This window comes from Microtus ochrogaster, chromosome 5, assembly GCF_000317375.1.
Source record: "Microtus ochrogaster isolate Prairie Vole_2 chromosome 5, MicOch1.0, whole genome shotgun sequence".
NCBI classification, from domain to species: Eukaryota; Metazoa; Chordata; class Mammalia; order Rodentia; family Cricetidae; genus Microtus; species Microtus ochrogaster.
Genome location: NC_022012.1, coordinates 42,892,080 through 42,905,812, shown reverse-complemented (window position 1 = coordinate 42,905,812; position 13,733 = coordinate 42,892,080). Strand labels below are relative to the sequence as shown.

Sequence of the window (13,733 nt, the reverse complement as noted above, 5' to 3'; positions counted from 1 at the left end):
GGTGGTGGTGGTGGTGGTGGTGGTGGTGGTGGTGGTGGTGATGATGTGTGTGTTAACTGTAATCGATTTGCCATCAGACTTGGATTTTCCATGGAATAATTCAGCATCAATGGGTTTGTGTTCCTTCTGGGTGACTAGTAGAAGATAATGATGCTGTTAAAAATTGCCCATGAATGATGGTGGAAATGGACCGGAGAGACGTCTTGCTGTTGACCTCCAGACTTTCTCTGTCCTTGTGACTGTCACTTTGTACCAGGATCCCCTGAGAGGCACACTGCTTAGAGGCACCTGTCTTTCCTTAACTTCCGCTGAATGAAGAGTTATCGGAGTGAATGACTTTTCTCCTTTCTTTTTCTTTTCACTTTTCTCGGGGTGAAAAATGTATCCTAAATATTTTATTATTCCCCTTCCATGCACCTGTTTGTTTCATGCATATCATATATTAACTCTGGGGAATCTAACAGAAGCTATATTGATGTTGATGACATCTAACATTTATCATATAGCTACTGTATGCATGTGTGGGGACAAAAGCTTTAAATGCATAATTTAAATTAACCATCGCTTAATCACGTGGGAAACAGCTCCCTCATTCAGGATGATGGCTAGGAGTGGTAGAATTGAGACTCGAACCTAGGCTTCTTTGATCCTAGAAGGCATTACTATTCAGCTTTCCACTGTGCGTGTGGTGGGGGCTATGTTTCTAAGCCTCATACAGGGTCTCAGATAGCTAAAGTTAGCCTTGAACTCCTGATCCTCTTGTCTCTACTTCCAAAGTGCTAGATTCAAAGTATGCACCATTGGGCAGACTATAGTGCTAAGAACTATTGGCAGGAGCTCTTTCAAGGCCTTTCTGGTTCAAGTGGGAAGAATTTGGAACAAAGTATTATTTTTCCTATGGATCCTGCACCAGAAACTGTAGGATTCCTGCACAACCTGGGGGCACTGGGCACCATACTGCTCTTCCAACTACTGCAGTGCCTAAGTTGGGTGTTGTTCTCCCAAATCTAGCAGTGCCTTACTCTTGCCCCAGCCCATCCCAAGGTCTCATCTTGTGTGGAGTGGACCCTAAGCCATGCACACGGTACTGTCCTTTTCCCAAGTCAACAGCTGAGCCTACTCATGGCCACCCTCAGCTCACAAGACAACCCCCATGCCCATACATCTCTGGCTTTGGGCACCCTATCTTTGATTTGGGACGTTGTATCCCCGGCCTCTCGGCCCCCTGTTCTCCCCTGAGGGAGACCAGTGCAGTCAGAGCTGTGACACCTTAGAGCTACTTCCTGGGGCCATGTCTGGGACTGCTGGGCTTCTATTTGGTGGCATCTGCCTACCTGTTCTCCTTTTCCTGTCCGGAGTCCCTTAGAGAAACTGAGCCTTCCCAGTTTTTATTTTCATTTGTGTTGATAAAGGGGAAAACGAGAGCTAGGGAGAGCCAGAGAGGGCCCGAGGCTGTAGGCAGCTCTCTCCAGGAGTACACAGCTCCTTGAGAGAAAGAACACACAGTGCTGGCCTTTGGAACTGGCAGCCAGTGTGCTGTTCTCCGTCTGATAAGAGGCACTGTAAATAAAACTGTACACCGTGGCCTGTTGTAAAATGCCCAAGTCTGTACTCATTGTTCTGACAGCTTATGCTTTTTTTGGGTCTGCTGTTTTGGTACACTCTGTACTTCCTTATGTAAGCAGGCATGCATATCTCATCAGAACATTCAAGATGTTTATTTTAAAATTGTGAGGAATTAAAAAAAAAAAAAGGACACACCACTCAACATCAGATGCTGGCAAGGCACTAGGTGTCTCCCTCCTCCCCACTGCTCCCCTCCATCCCCCCCCCCCCCCCGCAGCAGTTCCTCTTTTTTTTATTATTAGCTTGGGGGTTGGGGAGGCTTTAAAGAGGGAGGGATCTTTGAATTTTTTTTCTTTCTTTTGGCTTCTGCCTTGCTTCCCTAGAGAGACATCCCTCTGCATCTGACTGTGTGTAGTATCTTTTATTAATTGCTATATGCCTAAGGACCCCCCACTCACACTCCCAGTCCCATTTCTGCTTAAGAAGACAAGGAAGGAGATTCTGTACTAGGCCAGAGAAGAAGGCCACTGTGGGGAGCGTCATGGCTTCCACTGGGACTCAGCTATGTTGTCCTCGGAATCCTGACATTTAGATAGAGCTTTATGTCTTTGCTAGTGCCTCTGGCTGCTTTTGGTTGAGTTCTGTGAGCCAGGGAGTGAGGGTGGGATTTCCCCCCACCCCCTGGTGAAACCTTAGACCAGCTCTAGCCTCAGACAGGCTATATCTTTTCTTCTCACCAAACCACTGCCCAATAATGCATCCATCCACATGTGACCTCCTTTCTAGCCTGCGGAGAGCACCAGGAAGTCAGCGCACAGCTGGAGAAAGTGGCTCTCTTCAGACAACTCTCTGTACCTCAGTTTGATACTGAGAACTTCCTTGGGCTCTGGGATGTGAGGGTCCCTGGGAATCTGGCAGTGATAAGGGTATCTGTTTATCTGTCAGTAACAATCAGGTTTCTCGACCCTCAAGTAAACCTGGAGATAAGGGTGTCCCACAAAGGAAACCACTGCCAGCCCCAGCCAGTGAGTGCCCATCCTTGCCTCCTGAGGGAAGCCTGCCTGGAGATGGGTGGCTCAGAGTACGCTAAAGGGAAAGGACTTGCTGCCCCATTCCCAAGAGGAATGGGAGCCCCACTTTTCTAGTCTTTTCTTCCCGAGTCTCAGGGAGAACGCATGTCCTAAAGTTTCTACAAAGGGGCCGTAGAGAACCCAGAAGGTGTAGAGTCAGGACTCGAGTGCTACACCCCAGGCAACAAGTTTGGCAGAGCTTCAAATGCCCACTGTCTCCATCCCAGACTGGTTTTATACTCCAGTTTATTCTTACAGAGTTCCCAATGTGCTGGGGAAGACAGGGCAAAACCTGGAAGCAGGCCTATTGCAGGAGGCTCCAGGGCCTCATCCCCAGAAGATTTAAGAGCTGGGTAACTGAGCTGCTGTTGATGCTGACATATTGGTCCTATGGCAGATTTTTCTGTTCCCCTCAACAAAACAATCACTCATTTTTAAATCAACAGGACGAGGGAGGTGCGTGTGTGTGTGTGTGTGTGTGTTTTGAAATATGTCTTTACAAACGTGAGACTCACTTTATACAAGATAAATGGCCCTCAAATAACAGTGCATCGAATCTCAGTAAAATCAATCATACTTTAATTGCACAGAGGCAGTGTTTTAAAGGAATACTGGGTGGTACTGATGGGATAGCTACTATTTACTGGTCCTCTGTCTCCACCCAGTCAGGAGGCTGTGCACTTGACTCCCTCGTTAGCTCTCTGGGGGACTACTCTTCTGGGTTCCATTTTACAGATAAGATGGCATGCTTGTGGTTAGATAGCTTCCTGAGTGTTGTAGCTAGTGGGTTCCTCTGCCAAGATCCGGACTACTTTGTTGGACCCAGTTCCCAAGCCCTTAATCACAATGCAAACCCCTTTGGGGCATCAATAACATCAGTGAGCTTCCAGCAACAAAGAGTTTCAGATTTATTAATATTTGGCATCTGCCTCAAAGAAACAACACAGGGGCCAGCGAGATGGCACACTGGATAAAGGAACTTGCCACCACACCTGAGGACTTGCGTTCTATCCCTGGGCCATGGTGAAAGGAGAGCACCGACTTCACATTCCTGCCATAGCATGCCCCACCCCACATAAATAAATAAATGTAATTTAAAAATGTAAAGAATAGCCAGGGAGCCGTAGGTTCAGTGAGGTGAGAAGACCTGAGTCTTGTGTGATACCTACAGCATTCAGTGTCTGACTCAGGCCTGGGCCCCAGTTCTCCTTAGTTCACTGTGATTGATAGAAAGAATTGGATGGGGCAGACTCCCCCTCCAACTCCCCTGTTCCCCTCCCTCTTCTGCTTAACATCTCTGTCTCCAAGTGATCCCTTTTTCAGCTCTGGTCTGCCGCTCCCTCCCACTGCCCCCTGTTTCTATCCACCCTGGTTTCCTTATTCCTGCTTTGCCAAGAGAATATTCCATGACAGTGGTCTTGTTTCTTTCTGCCTCCTCTCTTCCGTTTTCTCCACAAAGATACCGGCTCATCTGAGGCCGCTGCTCTGTCCCCACCTAAAACAGCAGCCCTGCCCTTTGTCCCTCCTCACCAGCTTGTCTCTCTACCATACACTACTGCCTGCCTTGTTTTGGTTTGCTTTAAAAATACAACTGTGTTTGCATCTCGATTTTAAGCTCCATGAGGACAGTGCCATCGCCTTCTGACCCTATTGATGGGTACCCACGAAACAGCCTCACGTGGGAAGAATGTGACAGTCATGATCATCTTGGAGCTGTGTCTCAGGAGGTCTGGTTTTTGGCTCTGTGGCGAGCCCCAGAACATTTTGTGGGGGTCAGTGTTGCTGCCAGGCCCGTATACACCCACCCTCTTTCAGGTGGCATGGCCACCTTTGACACTCCACCCCCCAGCCTTTCCACTGAAACGTCTCAGGGGCTGGATGATGTCACAGTCATGCATTTCAGGAATGGCTGTGTGGTTTATACCCATCTACGTTGCTTTGAATGCAAACCTAACATACCGAAGGCAACAGTGAACAACGCATGCACAGTAAACAGGCAGAGACTGTCTTATTGATTAACAGATGAGGCCTCTATTATCGATCAAAGCTTGGCGAGGAAATTTATCACTTTTAATTTCAGGGCTGCCAAACATTTCTGCCTCTAAGCCAGCCATTCCAGAGACGGTTTAATGTACGGCCTTCTTGGGAGAGGGGATTTCATCTGGTGTCTGCTCTGCTCTTAGTGCCTCGCCCTGCAGAGGCTGAGGATGTGAGTGTCTCTGGGCAGGCGTGGAAAGAATACTGGGGAATCGTGAATGGGAGTCAGTCGTGGGGGCCAAGTTTAGCATGGAGACTGCTGGCCCAGAGTCCTTTGGGGAGAGAGACTTTTCACACACTGAGCTTAATATCGTGACTTCAGCATGTGTGGAGTGAAGGTGACATTGAAGGCCACCAGATGTGGTCAGGCTGGGACCAAGGAAGCAGTCTTTTGGTAGATGGTGTGTGCTGTTCTGTTTTTATCTTCTGCTGAACCCTGGGTGACGGTGTTTGTTCGCTCTTCATTTCCTCCCTTCCTCCTCCCTTTCTCCGCTCATCTGCCATGAAAGTGAGATGCTACTAGCGGCCTCACTGATGGCTGTTTCTAAGAACCTCCCCACACCACATCCCTTTGAAGCTCACAGCCCTATTGGGGTCCTAACTTGAACGTGATTACAGGGCTCCAAAGCAGTGTTGGAGCCCATGACGTGCCTACCCCCTCCCAGTCTTCTTTGGGAAGCTGGGAGAACAGATAGAAGCAGAGAATCAGATCCCTCGCGAATCCACCGGAAATCATTGATGGTTAATGATTCAGGCCAAGGGGAAGTTGCTCATTGTGAGGGAGCTGGAACTGCATCCAGCCCAGCTCCTCCCCCATCCTGACCTGCTCGGCTTTGTGAAGCATTTCCTGTGTACCCCTTCTCCTGAACAGAGATGAAAGTGGTCCTAGCTGTCACCTCCAAACACACAGACATCCCTTTGCCACCGTCCCCGTAGTTTTTCTTGGCTTCATTTTCAAAGCCCTGTAAGCCATGGGCCAGGTGCTTGGCCTGAGGATATGCTGTGGCTTCCAGGGACACCCAGAGGTTGTCCTGGGCTTCCTCCTGCCTCCAGGTGAAACTCGGCCACAGTCACCAGAGGCAGATGGCTAATTATTTTGAAGTCTCTTCAGGAAAAGCGATTTCATATCAAAAGCATATCTGCCTCGGAGTGCCTTCCCTCCCATTCCTTCAGCCAGCTCCTGTTCTGAACATTCACTAGGATTCGTATGGCCTGCTCGCCATTGGGACTCTAGGTGTCAGTGAGGCTGGGGCCCTCAGGCTCTGCAATCCTCATACTTTTTATTGACAAACACTCTTTTTTTGGTGTTTAAGTCTTTGTATTTTGATCTGTATTCCTTGAGGCACTGATTTTCAAACTTACTTTTTTTTGAGACCAGTTCCTCCTTTGTAGCCCAGGCTGACCTGGGACCTACCATGTAGCCTAGGCTGGTCTTGAACTTGTGATCCTTCTGTTTCATTTTCCTGGGTACTGGGCTTACAGCTGTGCACAATCATGTCCATCCTTAAGTTTTTTAAAAAAGAGTCCTGGCCGGGCAGTGGTGGCGCACGCCTTTAATCCCAGCACTAGAGAGGCAGAGGCAGGTGGATCTCTGTGAGTTCGAGACCAGCCTGTCTACAAGAGCTAGTTCCAGGACAGGCTCCAAAGCCACAGAGAAACCCTGTCTCGAAAAACAAAAACAAAAAAAAAAAAAAAAAAAAAGAGTCCTGGACCGATTTTTCTAAGTGGAGCCTGACACGGAGTCCTCATACATAAGATGGGAAACTGGATTTGGTTTTGTGGAGTCATTGGAAGGAAGAGGGGAGCTTGCCTAGCCATCCGTAAGGTGTCTTTGCAGATGGGACCCTGAAAAAGCTGAAAGTACGGAGGATTAGAGTTCTGGAGTCAGGCTCTTGAGATTCCCATCTGTGTCTACCCTCTGTTCTGTGTGACGGCTGGCACATCCGTAACCTCTACGAGCTGGTGGTGATCCAACTGCTCAATGGAGGGCAGTAGGGGTGTATACTCCAAATGTTACTGTTAGGACTTGATGAAGTAATGCATAGTCAGCATTTAGCACCGCGCCTGATATATAGTCAATCTATGGGAAATCCTAGGTGGATTGAAAATAGCAGTAGGGGCTACAAATGTGAAGCATCGCCTGGCACTTATGCAGCTATAAGGTACTGGTAAGGTACTCAGACTCACATATAGAAGAGCTCAGACACACTTGCTGGTGCAGAGCAGGTTGGAAGGGGCGGAGTAGTGAGGGCTGGAGGGTGTGACCTTGGTGCATGGTCTGGAACATGAAATGGCACAGGATAAACAGGAGTGAGCCTAGGACAGACACACCTGGGGAGCCAGGCAATGCCTCGAGAAGGTACTAAGGGACAGTCTGGCTATGGAGTTGTTTGGCTTGCTGGGTCAGGTTATAGAAGATCCAGAGGTAAAATGAAGGAATTGAGAACTGATACAGATAGGTCTCTTACTTAAAGAAGTATGAGGAGTCACATGGCCTTCCAGGGAGGATCAGACAACCTAAATCCAACCTCGAGTCTTCAAGTGTTCCAAGCATGATACCACAAAGGTCAGGGTAGGTGAGGATGTCCCTACCCAATGGAGAGATGCATAGTGAAGACATTTTAAAGAAAAAGCACCAAGACTTGAGAGTGATGACCCTTAGATGAGATGCAGAAGACTATTGAGCCAGCGGTGTGATGTTGTTTTACATTGACATGGTGACAGTGTTGCTTTGATTTTTGAAAGTACGGCTCATGCTGGCTCTAAGAATACTGATACAGTTTAGGTTTTCATAGGCTCCCACCATGAATCTGGCAGATAGTGCCGTAGGCAAGATGATAAAAGTCAGGGAGTCAGGCTCACAGAAAGGTGTGGCCAAAGAAAGACAAGTCACCTTGCCCAGTCATGAAGACACGGGTATCAAAGCAGAGGCCTCAGTGATGACTAGGGATTGAGGGTCTAAGGATGCAGAGAGGCAGAGGAGGTGTAGAAGGATGGGCAGTAATAGGATGGAAGGCAGCCCCTTCGGGGAGCCACGGCAGCCTACTCTGCAGGAGTAGTTGTGGAAAAATGAAGCATGAGAGACAGCACACCAACAAGAGCTGAGTGTACTAGGAAGAGGTTTGGACATAACCTTCAAGTACTGGGAAATTTCACAGAGGTGTTAAGTGGCCAGATACAAGAGGCAGTTGGGAGGTCACTGAGGAGTTAATTTTGCACATACTGAGTCAGAAGGTTTGTAGGTATATGCTGTGGTATAATGCCCTTGTACACTGTAAAGATTTTGCACTCATACTGGCTTAGTAAAATGCTGATTGACCAGTAGCCAGGCAGGAAGTACAGGCGGGGCAACCAGACTAGGAGAATTCTGGGAAGAGGAAAGGCAAAGAGTCAGTCACCAGCCAGATGCAGAGGAAGCAAGATGAGAATGCCTTACTGAGAAAAGGCACCAAGCCATGTGGCTAAACATAGACAAGAATTATAGGTTAATTTAAGTCATAAGAGAGGTAGTTAGTAATAAGCCTAAATAATAGGTCAAACAGTTTATAATTAATATAAGCCTCTGTGTGTTTGTGACTGAGTGGCAGTGGAACCAGGTGGGACAGAAACTTCTGTCTACAAATATAAGTAGTGTGGACTTTTCTAACTTTTCTATGAAAAACAAGGTGACAGTGATGTCCCTTCTTGTTGGTATCTTTTGCTCCTGTCCATCCACCCAGCAGAATTAGCCTTTCATCTTCATGAGGCGTTTTGCCTAGACTCTGCCTTAGTTTGTCTTAGTCTTGTTGATTTTATTTCTTCTCTCTTGGGAGAGAGACCTGGGTGAGTAGTCACCTGTCCCAAGCAGATCAGGGCTAACTACTGGGGCTATGGATTATCTGGGAGTCAGCACCTTGTATCCCAGCCACTCTCCTAATACCAGGACGCTTCCCACCCTATGAACTATGGTTCTAACATTAACCATCTTTTCTTTCTTTCAGCGGGTGCCAAAGCCTTTGTGTGTGATCAGTGTGGTGCCCAGTTCTCAAAGGAGGATGCTCTGGAGACACACAGACAGACCCATACTGGTGAGTGTCCCTGATTCCATTCCCCAGACTAACAAGTATTTTAGTACAAAGGAGGTCCAGGGAATTTGGTGACATCCTCATCCCGGCAACATGGTATCATCATGTCCAGGGTCTTTGTGCATAGGAATGGTCTTGTGTAGATTCCTGTCCATGGGGCTGGACAAGGATTGCAGCTACGACAGTCCCCGTGAGAACAGCTCTTCTGAGTTAGGCCAAGATTCTGTCCGTGACAAGCCACTGAGCCTCCATTCTCCCCAGGTGTCTTTGTGTGCTCTTGCTGAGGCCATTAGGAGTCTGGTGTTGCCTAAGCACTCATTCCCCTAGCTGATGACCAGAAACCTCTTCACCCTCTCTCTGGTGAAATTCAGATATTCTGGTGTCGCCACAGTGTCTGATCCTCCCTGCCGTAACACTTCCATCTACATGCAGGGACGTATTTGGACAATATTAACTGATAGAGATAGAGCTCTGTTGGATTCCACAGTGCAGATTGCTCAGCATCAGCATCATCTCATGACCATGATTGACAGCCCTTTGGCCATCATGGCCAGCATTCATACTGGTTGGTTGCTCACTCGGTGCCAAGCATTATTCTCTTTGCTTTCCATGATCCCTCTTCTTTCAGGAACCTTGTAAGCTACTCTTAAGTCACAAATGAAGTCATAAAGAGAGCAGGAGCCTACTAGAGTCAGAAGCAGGGATAAGTGTGACAGTTTAGAGGCGGGACTGCCCGGGTTTCATCCTGACTGGGGCAGTTCCTAAGTGGAACTGTGGATTAATTACTTAATCTCTTTCCATTTGGGTTTCCCCATCGATTAGGAAAGTGGAGCAATGATAGTATAGATCTGTCAAACAGTGCTTTGTGGGGATTAAATAAAAATATTTTACCTGAAGTGCTTCACAGAATGAATCATAGTAAGCATTTAATGAATAGGAGTTGATTGATACAATGTAACAAATATTTATTGCCTTCCTGCAGTGCCGCCAGGCTGCTCGGGGCATTTAGGACATAGTAGCATATGAGACAGACAATTTTGACTCTCCCGGAACTGAGTGCTGGGACATAGTATGAGCCACAGTGTAGGCTACAATGTCCAGTGGGTGCAGCTGAAGAAAACCAAAGCAGCTGGGCGGGAGAAAATGAGACGGAGAAAAGTGGGATTTGGGATAAAATGGTCATGGACGAAGGCTTCTTTGAGAAGGTGACATCTAAGCAGAAGCCTGATGGGAAGGGTGAGCCACTCAGATGCCCCTGGCAGGAGTGCCTGGGCAGAGGAACCTGTACTTGGAAAGGTCTCCAGGCCAGGTGGGGCCTCGTAAGTTCCGAAGAGCAACGGACAGAACAGAGAGCAAAGCGGCCGAGGAGCGTGGAAACAAGGCAGGTCTCTCAACCCTAGCACGCGGGCTTTATTTTGTGTTTGCTAAGAGTCCTCCCGAAAGGCAGGTCAGTTGTTTCGTTTTACCACTGTGACAGCAGGCAGCCTAAGGACTGAAGGGTTGATTTTGGCTCACTGTTTGAGGTTACAAGTCTGTCACGTCTCTCCTCAGTTAGACCACTTTGGAATCACCTTCTCAGACCTGGCAGAGGTGTATCTCCCAGGGGACTGCAGGTCTAGTGATGTCAACGCTGAAGATTAACTATCACAGGGAGAGAAGAGGTATCTGTAGATGGCATGTTAAATTTATACCTAGAAAACATAAAGAGCTTTTACAAGCTGAAAATACAATACAGACAGCTAAAGTAGAACATAAGTAAAGGAAATGTCACATAACTCCAATAATAGACACAGCCCAAGTGCACATAAAAAGATGCTCCATGCCATTAACCACCAGGGAGATGCAGATCAAACCACAGTGAGATACCACTCACCCACCAGGATGTGACCCTTCAAAAAGAGAGGTAGTGGCAAAATGTTGCTGAGGATGCGGAAAAACCAAAATCTTCAAATGTTACCAGTGGGAAGGTGGAGGGGGGCAGAGCCACTTCGGAGAACCACCTGGAAGCTCTTAAGACATTTAAGCATAGAATCACCAGCTCTACCAAGAGAGATAAAAATTGTGTGTCCATACAGAAACTTGAATGTGGCTATCCATAGCGTCAGTCAAGTGGAAGTAAGCCACTGTCTGTCAATGAACAGACAAGCAAAATACTAGGTACACAAGGGCAATGAATAGGGTTTGGTTGCAAAAAAGGACTGAAGTATTGACACATGCTATAGCACAGCTAAAACATAAAAACATTCACTGACGGAAGCCAGACACAAAAGTCCGTGTGTTATATGGCCTCCGTTCATATGCAATGTCCAGAATGGGCAAATCTGTACAGACCTGGAGTACAGTAGTAGATACCAGAAGCTGCAGATACTGGGGGTGGTTCCATAGGGGTTGACAGCTGAAGGATACAAAGATTCTTTTGGGGGAGACAAACATGTTCTAGAATAGATTGTGGTGATGATTGCACAGTTATACTAAAATCCATTGAACTGTATACTTTGAAAGTATAGATAGATATGTTGCATGTCATGTGTATCATAGCTTTCAAAGCTGAGTGAATATGTATGCGTGTGCATATGTAATCTGTCATTGTCAGGAAGACTAAACTGGTAGTCCACATATGCCACCTCATGTATTTTCATAGATAGATAAATACAGATCTATAAATACATGTAGATCTGTATACACACAAACTTGTATAGAGAAGGGGAAGACAGTCCATTGGGGAGGCTTAGGGAGAACCCTGGAGGTTAAGTCCAGGGCCATGCACTTCTCTGTATGCACTCCACCACTGAACTGTACCCCCAAGCTCCACAGGAGGACTGGGGAACAACACTTGTGTTGGGAGCTGACCACAGAGAACATTCCAGCTGTTAGCTGCTGTTTGAAACACCGCACCAGCAGTGATTTTTCACTTGGACTCTCCTGTGGCTGCCATTGGCCCGTAGCTGGGGCTGGCACCTTCTGAATAGTCCACTGGGGTGTGTATCAGGTGACTTCTCCACTCACACACCTGACTGAGAACTCCTCCAACGTGGCCTGTCAGCAGTCCAGCAGCCTCTGCCTGTTTCTATAGAAGACAATACCTCAGGCTACAGGAGCCAGGAAGCATAGGATGCCAGCCCCATTACAAGCTGGGAAAACAACTCTAAACATACGGTCTTGCCTCTGCTCTGTTTTTCTGTCTAACACTGTCACAGGTCAGCCCCAGATTTAAAGGAGTAGAAATCCAGACTTCCTTCTCAGTGGGGGAAGTGGTAAGAACCTATAGGGAAAGAGAGACTGGTGGCAGCCATCTTGGACACAAGCAGCTACGGAGCCTGGAGGATCGAAGGAAGACTGGGTTGGATTGTGGTGCCATTTTCTGATTGCTAGACCACACAGACTCAGGAATCCCACTCTGGGAATTCTGACCTGGGGGCTGAGGGGAATTTTGAGCCAGCTTTGTCAGGTAGCTTCACCCTGTCCATCTGGACGAAGTTTGAAAACAGTGGGAAACAAACTTCCTTCTAAGCCAGAGGCTGGGGAAGTAGTGTCTTGAGGGGAAGCATCAGGCTGGTTGCTCTGAGACAGACCCAGGTGCTTACTCATTGCCTGCTGGGTCTTTGGCTTGTGTCTGGGAAGTGGTAACAGCATAGCCATGTTCTAAGAACACTGGGGTCTTGTCTGTGAACTTACTTCACTTTCTCTCAGAGACCGTGTGGCTTTCTACCAATAGAGAGAGAAATCAGTCTGAGAGAAATCGGCTATGTGGAGATAAAGTGACGGGTGCTTAGTAGGACCACATGTGGCTTAGTAAAGATTGAGAAAACTAAGCTCTGGCAAGGGTGAAGAGGGGGAAAATTGGGACAAAAGGCCAGGGTAGAAACTGAGTGTAGGGCCTGGCAAAACTACCTCAGAATAGCATCAGCTGCCTACTGCTACAGAACAGGCACTGAGCGAGGCAGCCTGCTTTATCCAGAACATTCTCCTCATGCGTGGCAGGGCTCCTGTATCACTAGAGGTGGTACGTCCTGACAAACCCCGTTGTACCCCTCAGGCTGCCCTAATGTCAGTGAAAGACCATGCAAACTCCCTTCATCTCCACTGGGCCTCAATTGCCAGAGTGCCTACTGGCAGCGAAAAGTCTTGGGTTCCATCCCAACCCAACATGGCTTACATAGAGCATGGTGGTACCTGTCTGTAATCCAAGCATCTCCAGAGGTAGAAGCAGGTGGATCAGAAGTTTAAGATACTTTCCAACTACTTACTAAATTTGAGGTCAGCCTGGAGTACAAAAGGCCCTGTCACAGATAAACACATACACACACACACACACACACACACACACACACACACACACACCCAGGAGAGGGGTTCCAGGGAATATTAAAAATAATACTGGCTGGGCATAACGGCCCATACCTTTAATTTTAGCACTTGGGAGTCAGTAAGTGGATCTCTGTGAGTTCAAGGCCAGCAGGTCTACATAGTGAGTTTCAGGACAGTTAGGACTTCATAGAGAGACCCTGTCATAATAATTGATGATGATGATGATGATGATGATGCCGCCATCAGAGACAGACAAGCCAAGTGAGGTGGCAGGTGTCACCAGAAGACTAACAGAACAGAGAAGAGATCTGGGGAGAAGGAATGGAGACCCCGAGGAGAAAAGAGTCCTCCTGGTACTATTTGATACTTTTGATACATTGTTTATCAATCACCTACCTTAGCAGACCCATTTTCGAGACAAGAAGGTGGAGGCTTCCTCTCTCCTCCAGCCCGGCAAGATGCCCAAGGGAAAGAAGGCCAAGGGGAAGAAGGTGGCCCCAGCCCCCGCCGTTGTGAAGAAGCAGGAGGCGAAGAAGGTGGTGAATCCTTTGTTTGAGAAGAGGCCTAAGAACTTCGGCATTGGGCAGGACATTCAGCCCAAGAGAGATCTCACGCGCTTCGTCAAATGGCCCCGCTACATTAGGCTGCAGCGGCAGAGGGCCATCCTCTATAAGCGGCTCAAAGTTCC

At 47.8% G+C, this 13,733-nt stretch overlaps 2 protein-coding genes across 2 annotated transcripts in view; both read left to right on the top strand.

Annotated features, from left to right (window-relative positions):
* The window catches only part of LOC101984150 (zinc finger and BTB domain-containing protein 16), a 124,149-nt gene extending 114,773 nt beyond the window's left edge, over nucleotides 1-9,376 (top strand). The window contains exons 4-6 of the mRNA XM_026779092.1: nucleotides 8,654-8,740; nucleotides 9,129-9,302; nucleotides 9,366-9,376. Coding sequence (XP_026634893.1) covers nucleotides 8,654-8,740; nucleotides 9,129-9,302; nucleotides 9,366-9,376 — 272 coding nt within the window. The remainder of the gene's footprint in view (nucleotides 1-8,653; nucleotides 8,741-9,128; nucleotides 9,303-9,365) is intronic.
* A 4,112-nt stretch (nucleotides 9,377-13,488) lies between these two features.
* The window catches only part of LOC101983858 (60S ribosomal protein L7a-like), a 1,712-nt gene continuing 1,467 nt past the window's right edge, over nucleotides 13,489-13,733 (top strand). Inside the window, exon 1 of the mRNA XM_005347276.2 lies at nucleotides 13,489-13,733. Coding sequence (XP_005347333.1) covers nucleotides 13,504-13,733 — 230 coding nt within the window. The 5' untranslated portion in view covers nucleotides 13,489-13,503.